The 8,358-nt window shown below is 36.6% G+C and overlaps 1 protein-coding gene across 1 annotated transcript; it reads right to left on the bottom strand.

The window, feature by feature from the left end:
- Positions 1 to 1,470: 1,470 nt before the first annotated feature.
- LOC128012003 (ERBB receptor feedback inhibitor 1) lies at positions 1,471 to 7,599 on the bottom strand. The gene is made up of 4 exons (XM_052594856.1): positions 7,360 to 7,599; positions 4,364 to 4,555; positions 4,170 to 4,252; positions 1,471 to 3,899 (listed from the first exon to the last, which is right to left on the bottom strand). The coding sequence occupies exons 2-4, from the start codon at positions 4,417 to 4,419 to the stop codon at positions 2,989 to 2,991; spliced, it is 1,050 nt and encodes a 349-aa protein (XP_052450816.1). The 5' UTR covers positions 4,420 to 4,555; positions 7,360 to 7,599; the 3' UTR covers positions 1,471 to 2,988.
- Positions 7,600 to 8,358: the final 759 nt, after the last annotated feature.

Below are 8,358 nucleotides of genomic sequence, written 5' to 3'. Positions count from 1 at the left end.
GAGAGAGCAAGATCATGAAATATTCACTCAAATATATCTTAGGGTAGGTTTTTTTTTTTTGAAAGTCACTTTCTGTATCACACATCAAAAGCCTGGCTGGCGAAATGTATGCGTGTATAAATAAACAAAATGTAACGTGAGAAAGTACCAAATTCTTGTTTAGCCACAAAAAAGAAAAAAGAAAAGTACAAACATAAATTACAAACTTTAAAACAGAAAACAACTTGCCCCAACCTGGAAATTATCCTTTATTGTATTGTTTGTACAGCAAGTAAAATATGATGAACTACTAATCACTAAATAAATAAATATATTCTACATTTCCTACAACTACATGAATCATACTGTGTAGGTCTAAGACCACTGCTTGAGAAGAAACACATCTGTGCACGTGACCTTTTCCGTGTGACAACTAGCCCCGGTGGGGGTACCTTATGTGTCTGTCTCTGGTGTACATTCAGTGTGATGTTTTCCAAAAGCACTGCAAGTAGATCGTAGAATTATCTAATGTTCCTCTAAAGCAGCATAATATAAACACTATAATATAAAATACTACTACTTTATACTTAATATTAAATGCATACAATACATGAGAATTAAAATTAACAACACAAGGATAATTAACATAATAAATAAGTAACAGACCACTAATTTGTGTTAGTGCAAAATAAATAAATAAATTGTGACACGGGGCATAATAGTAATTAAGATACAAATGTTTTGTCACAGGACAGAAGGACGTAGGAAACCAGATTTATCTTCTCATATCATGTTAGAACAAGAGATGGCGCTACTCGACTATTAAAAAATAAACTCCCAGAATTCAAACCGCTTTATTGCCAATTATAAGCTGTAGATGGCGCAACGTGCTTTAAAATGGTATAACATTTGAGTTGTCATGGTCAGAAATTTTTGTTATCTTAAACGAAGACTATTAAAGCTAATCAACAGCAAAATGCATGTACATAAAGACTTTGTACTTCCTTTGCGGTCATAGTCAGTTACTTTAAGGGAAAGAAGACTTAGTTTGGAGTCCACAAAAGAAAGCATAGACGCCAGCGGTGACTCACTGAGGCCAGCTTACTGCAGAAATATTCCACTTTCCTGTAACTTTACGCGCTTTGATGTTGTCGTATTTTAAAGGATGTGACTCAGGCTTTAGTTTCAAAAGCTTAAAAGTCTTCTCACTATCACAGCTTTGATTAAACAACACAGAGATAAAGACACAGCATTCACAATAAAGCCTCATCATCACCTCATACTCATTAACCAGACTTGACTTGAACAGACTGGCTTGATCAAAAAAAAAAAAAAAGGTGAATCATCAACTGATTGTATAGAGAGAGAGAGAGAGAGATAGTGTTGTGTGTCCTTTGATAGCATATGACAAGGCTTGCCATGAAGAGTTTATTTAAAACCCCAGGATATAATAAATTCAACACACTGCAATTAAAACAATTCAAGAAATCGTTGTATAAATAAGTTACTTTATTTAAATAGTCTGGTGTGGAAAAACTAAACCAAATACTGTACATTTTAGAAGTGCATGTTTCCTCAGCAGATGAAACAAAGTCAGTTAACATTAGCCTTCACACAGAAAATATCCAAGTCATTTTGTTGGATGGACAAAACAAGTAGCTGAAAACGTAAACAGTTACTGGTCTGATAATGTCAGGATTATAAAAAGACTAGGCTTTAACTTCATGATAAACGGTAAAATAAAATAAAAATAGCCATTTACACCAAGTGTCCTGCAGTTGGACACCAAACAGCAAGGCAGTGGCATTTCTGCCCTTGTAACAGACGTGACCAAAGAAGAATAAAAAAAACACAATAAAACACAAATGAATTCATTTTCACTTAGCAAAATGCAACTATAAGTGACATTCTTTAAAAATCAAATGATTAATCTATTTGTCACATCTGAATGGCCAAAAAAAAAAAAAAAATTCTTAAATAGCAAAATGCATTCTTCACATGAAAGGTAGAATACTAACCCCTGTGCCCAGACCTTTCCATTTATGCCACTACATTAGTACTGGGTCTTTTTGGTCATCACGCTTTTCACAGGTGTAAATCACATGGCATAGTCCTCGACCAATAAAAGCAGCTCTTAATTATCTGTAATTCAGGTGAGTACTATTACTAATACTAGTCTTGTCATTTTTCAACAATATATGAATTCATACTGTTGGTGTATAATGTCTTAATAGGAAATAAACATGCACATTTACCATTCCATGTTACAGAGAGGAAAAAAATAAAAATAAAACCAGCTTATACTCTGGTAACACAGTGTTAACGGTGTAACAGTTAATCCTATTCCTTCATTAGAGGATCCTGCACACTCTTATTTAACAATACAGCAAGGAAACAGTACAACAAGGAACATGGACCTCAATAAATAGGGTGGCATGATTCGAGGGAAGCAACCCAATTGTAATTTAAAATGCATTTAAAAAAAGCTCCAGGTTTGCTGTGCTAATCAATAAGACTATAATAATAACAACACAAGCAAAACAAGAAATATTGCTATTGTAATAGCTCACTGTAAAGTATAATGTATTTATTACTAATGGTCTTTTTTTACATAACAACTTTAAAATTAAAATACTAACATTTATGGCTTAATTTAATGTCTTAATTTCTTCTTTTCAACTGTTAAACCAGCTACCCTAGATTTTGTTTTAGCAGAAAACCACAGGGAGACTGTAAAACCCCAACTTCGGTTTCATTTTGATTAATCGTGCATCTGTTCCAACAAAGGACACTTTCAGAGCTGTTCTGTAGTTTCCAGCAGTGGTAAACCAATTCTTTTTGTTTTTCTTTGTGTGTAGTCCAAATACATACTTATCCAAAACTTAAACAGACCATTAATTCGTAACACTGAAGAATCAGTTCAGTCAAACAACATATCAGTTTATGTCCAGCCTTTCTTATTTCCATTTTAAACAAGCAAACAACCAACCACTCAGTCACTAATAATCACTAGGAGTCCGATTCTTTGAAAAACCTCTCAAACTTGTCCAAGTACCCGGGCCGATGAGGGAGGAGGAAGTAATGGGTACTGCTGACTTTCTTCCCATCTTCCATGATGGGCAGAATACAGGGGCTCCGGGGATCTGGCAAGCCCTCACAGCTCTGCTTGTGTTGAGCCTTACTGACGTACTCCGGATAGGGAGCAAAGCTCTGAGTAGGAGGCATTACCCCATTGACATAAATCGGGAGACTTTTTGGACTAATGGCACGTGGTATGACCTGAGAAATGGGCTCCCTTGGTGGCACTTCAGGAGGTTTGTCTGCATCAAAGTCACTTGTTGATGGCCGCCTGCTGTCTGTGCTTTCACTGAAGCGAGGACGGATTGGGACACGAGGCGGGACTTCGGGTTTCTCCTGCGGGTGGCTGTGAGGCGAACGGTGAAGGCTGTTCGGTCTGAAGTTGGTGGCTTTATAGGATCCGGCAGGGCCAGAATTGGAGCGATGCAGCCGGCGCTGGGGTCTGTCTTGGTTCGCTGTAACCGTGTGCTCCCATTGAGGTCCTGCATGATACGCAAAGTTTATCTGACCTTTTCCCCGAAAACTGCGCCTCCCTGGCAAGCCGTACTGGAAGGACGGGGTTTTAGGCACCAGACATTGGCTCTCAGATGTACTGGAGAAAAACTCCACCTCATCATCTTCTGCTTCATCAGAAGACAGGTCGCCTATGTCCGGGAGGGGTGGGAGGGGCTTAGTTGTTCTCCTGGGCGAACATGGCGGTATGTGTTCGTAAACAGACAGTTTCTGTAAGGACGGAACCACCTGGTCTCCTGCAGGTGGGTGGCACTGAGAGGAAAACAGCAGCTGTGTAGAATTTGGGGTCTTGGGAGTTAGACATGGAGAATAGGAGCCAGACATCTTTCCTGGAAAAAAAAAAAAGAAAAGATTTAGCACAAACCCTTGAAAACGGCAGCTCATTTAAGGTATTTTTTCCAATGACTCCATCTCTTAAAATGGTGTCAGCCTCAACACAGAGTTTATCAAGGGATTCACTTATCAGCAGAGCAAATGACAATTGTACACTTCCTATAACCTTCTGCGCTTCCTGAGAAACATCCGCAGCAGGCTGCGAGAACAGAGGGTGACTAGATTGTGATATAGTTGATAAAATTCAATATCAAGTGCTCACTTACTTTCAAAGCCCACGTTTGCAGAGTTTTGCTGATACATTCTCAAGCTGTGGTCCATGGACTCCGAACCAAATCCAAAAAACAGCCTACAACAGACAAAAAAAAAAAAAGGAAGGTGTCAATTCTGGTGACTGGAGAAGTAGATCTCGCAATATTCAACACAGCCAGTTGAGCTGAGGACCGCAGCTCACACTCACTTATCCATGGTGTGGTGGTCATTGTGTTGATCCCAGCATGGTTGGGCTGAGGCCATAATGTAAAAGAGAGTGGAGGCTAGTTCAGGCCCGTGGGGGTCTCCACCTTCCTTGAACCTGCAGAACTCATAATCCAGCCATGGGTAACCAAATCAGGCCTTCTATGCTCCACCTTTCCAACAGCAATGGGAAAAACTGTATGAAGAAAGAAAAAGTTGTTTTAATATACAGTAGTTGATAAGAGAAATTTTTATTGTCAATTTTTTTTTTTGAAAAATGGTAGCGGAGTTTGATAAGAGTAAGATATAAGGAACCTTGCACTAAATTGATCAAAAGTGATAGTATCAACATGTATGATGCTACAAAAGATTTCAATTTCAAATAAATAAACATATGTTTGCTCTGCTTGAGCTTGAATGCTTCTGTTCTTTATATTTTTGTTTACACACGTTTTCAACCAAATAAAACCTTGAGATATAACTTAACTTTGTTGTAGAACATTGTTGTGCATAATGTACATAAATCATGACAAAAACTTGATTATTAAAAACATCTTTCTCATTAAACCTCATTTAAATGAGTATTCTAATGTTCATTTCTTTATGAGCCCATATATTGGAATACAATATTTTTGAAAAATGCACATCCCTAACAAAAATATTAAAGCATGAAATAAATGAATAAAAATTCCACACTGATATTAAAAAAAAAAAAAAAAAAAAAAAAAAAAAAAGTGTTTTTTGAGCACCAAATCAAAGAATGATTTCTGAAGGATCATGTGAGACTTAAGACTAGAGTAATGGCTGCTGAAAATTCAGCTTTAGCATTAAATTAATATATTAACATAGCAAATGGGTTTTCATAATACTATTTTATAAAGCAATGAACACCCAATTAAAATCTAAATTACCTATTTAAAAAACACAAAAACATTACGCTACAATGTTCTTTGAAGAAATGGGTTGTCTTGCAAAAGACACACGTGACTTCAGATTATTTTTTTAATGCAGTTTTTCTATTGTTATACATGGGCAGGCAGATATAACAAACAGCTCAGCTATGAAGCTGCGGTGATGCAACATCAGTTCTTTAAGACATTACACCAAAACACAATAAAGCATCTGTACTAGAAAACAAAACCATTCAGTGAGAAATGTGCTGGAATGCCTGGGTGCAAGTCAGAATGTAATCAATGAAATACCCATGCAGGCTCCATTATGCAACTCATCACATGCTCGGCCTCTGCTTTGCCTCAGTCAAAACCGTGAAAGGCAGAAACTAACAATCGACAATTCTCCCAGTAAAGACCTCCATGCAGATGCGATGCTAAAGCATAAATGGTTCTTTGTGTGTTTGCGTTGGGAAGAGTGCCTGTGCATTTTCAACATCAGTCAGCTCTTATCCGTGAGGTTAAAGCCTTTCCATAAAGGCATGAAAGAGGTGTGAGGACGTCACCAGCGGGGGCCTGGGACAGCAGCCAAAGAGGACATACTGATCCACTACTCAGAGGAACAACATCTACTATGATATAAAGCATCCACTACACAACCTAACACCACATAACAACACAAAATTAAGCTTTCAATTTTCAACACAGAACAGGAAATAAATGCACTTTTTACAGTAGTTTCTGTTTTTAATCTGGCCCAAACAAAGTGTGGTTAAAATAAATAAATTAAAAAATAATAATAATATATATATATATATATATATATATATATATATATATATATATATATATATATATATATATATATATATATACATACATACATACATACATACATACACACACACACAAGCATATGAAACCTTGCAAGCAATGTGGAACTAGAAATTTAGATATTGTCATAGCATACAAACATTCATAATTTGTTGTATGTCTAATCACAGTCCATAAAAGTCTACCAAGTATCAGAAAAAAAGACCGGTGTTATCTTGTGTGTGTGTGTGTTAACATTCTGTTAAATTGGATATTAGCCTAGATCAGATTATATCCCTGATATCATATTATTCAGATAGGAAAATATTTGATTGCAGTGCATTCATATTGTACTGCATTATATTATATCATATTATACATTTTACAAGAAAGTTAGCTTTTATTTGTTTTTCAATATGGCTGTTTATTAATATTTTAAGAAGTATTTATCTTGGCTGAAAAAAAAAGTAAATTATAAAGATCTATAAGTACTATATGCTGGTGTATGTCTCTAAACTTTTTCACTCAGTAATTTTTATACTTCACTGTACCTCATCTTAATTCTTCCTCCTAATGATATAATTACATAATAATATATGCAATAATATCAACGCCCATTAGACACTCCCACTTAACTAAAGAGATTTCAATCCCCTCTAAAACAATAGGCCTAAGTGACAGACTGTAAACAAGAAAGATCAACACCTAAACAAAACAGAAACATACAGTGGATACTTTGATTAGATGTATAGCTAGTAATGAATGTTGGTATGCAATGATAATTGATACTTTTATCTGTGCATTGCTGGCGGGGTTCAAATGCGAGTAAAAAAAGAAATAGGTAACAGAAAAGCAGAATCAACTGGAGGCACGAGGCTGTTCAGGCGCGCTCGCGATGAACCAATAACAGAGGACGTGCACGAGTTCATTGAGCTGTGGTCAATGATAAACTAGGTTACTACAACACAGGACAGATCGTACTCAACTGGTTGCAGTCTTGTAAACAGTTCCCTAGAGTGACGTAGGGCAGCTTGTAAAATGCGAAATTGCAGTGGAAATAATAAAGATCATTCTGATATGTGGACAGGTTTTCTACATCTATTTCAACACACACCCACTGACAAACCCTTTCTGACTCAGGTGCGACTCATCTCGTACTATATCCCAGTCCAAAGAACAGTCATAATCGGAGTTGCACATAAACTGTGAATTGCACTGAACATTTTGACATATTCATCTGTATGATGAATCTAAAAACATACGCAACTTTAAAATATTTAAAGCTAACGTTACTTACAGGATAAATGTTTCGCAGGGTTATGTTTATAGGTGCTCTCTTATATCCAGTTCAGTTTAGACGAGTGCTGTCAGTAATCCCGGAGTATCTTCAAAAAACTTACACAACAATAAATTAAACAAAACGCACGTGTAATAATATATTCTGCTGCTCTACTTGGCGCTTTCATCGCGGAAAGCAGCGAGCTATAAACTATTTATAAGGACTGTTACGTCAGACGTAGGCGGAGCCCACTGTCTTAAAGGCGCCGTTTTGTGCGACCTTATATGGCTTGTGACAAACAGCACGTTTTGAGTTCACACGTATTTAGATATTTGACGTAAAACGCAGCAAGTTTCCCTGTATTGGGAAAATTATATAAAATTAAAATTTCAAATTCAAATAGGTATAAAGCCCTGAGAACTTGAGATAAGCTAGCAATAAAGTAACATTCTTATTATGTTGCATGTTTTGGAGGCTCAAATCCAGTGTTGCCATGCCCATTTATTATAATCCACTTTGGGATTATATTTTTTAGAAAGCACCGGCTCCCTATTAAAATGTGTATACATTTTAAAACAATGCTTATTACATATATAGCCCTGAAGGCTTTAGTTCCTCAGTTCTTGAGCAAGGACTTTTAGTCCTTTGTGACGCTGCGATCTCAAAACCATGGCCATTTGATAATACCTAGAATATTAAAATCGACTGAGGGTGGTAGATTATTTTCCTATATAGTGCCCAAACTCTGGAACAGGACTTGCTGGCGTTGTTCGGGAGGCAGACAAACTCTGTCAGTTTAAATTTAGATTAAAGACGCATCTCTGTGACCTGGCTTACAGAAATTACAAAATGTAACACATTATCACAGTTCTGTAATTAAAATCTGCTAATTAATGCTGCATTAATTAGGTCAACTAGAACCAGGAACACTTCCCATATCACTCGATGTACTTATACAAAGAATGGCATCTGCGCAAATATTAGACTGTTTCATTCTTATTCCGATGTCACTGTAGC

The sequence above is a fragment of the Carassius gibelio genome, chromosome B23 (genome assembly GCF_023724105.1).
Source record: "Carassius gibelio isolate Cgi1373 ecotype wild population from Czech Republic chromosome B23, carGib1.2-hapl.c, whole genome shotgun sequence".
Taxonomy (NCBI): Eukaryota; Metazoa; Chordata; class Actinopteri; order Cypriniformes; family Cyprinidae; genus Carassius; species Carassius gibelio.
Note: the sequence above shows the minus strand (reverse complement) of the source record. Positions and strands in the feature narration are given on the sequence as shown.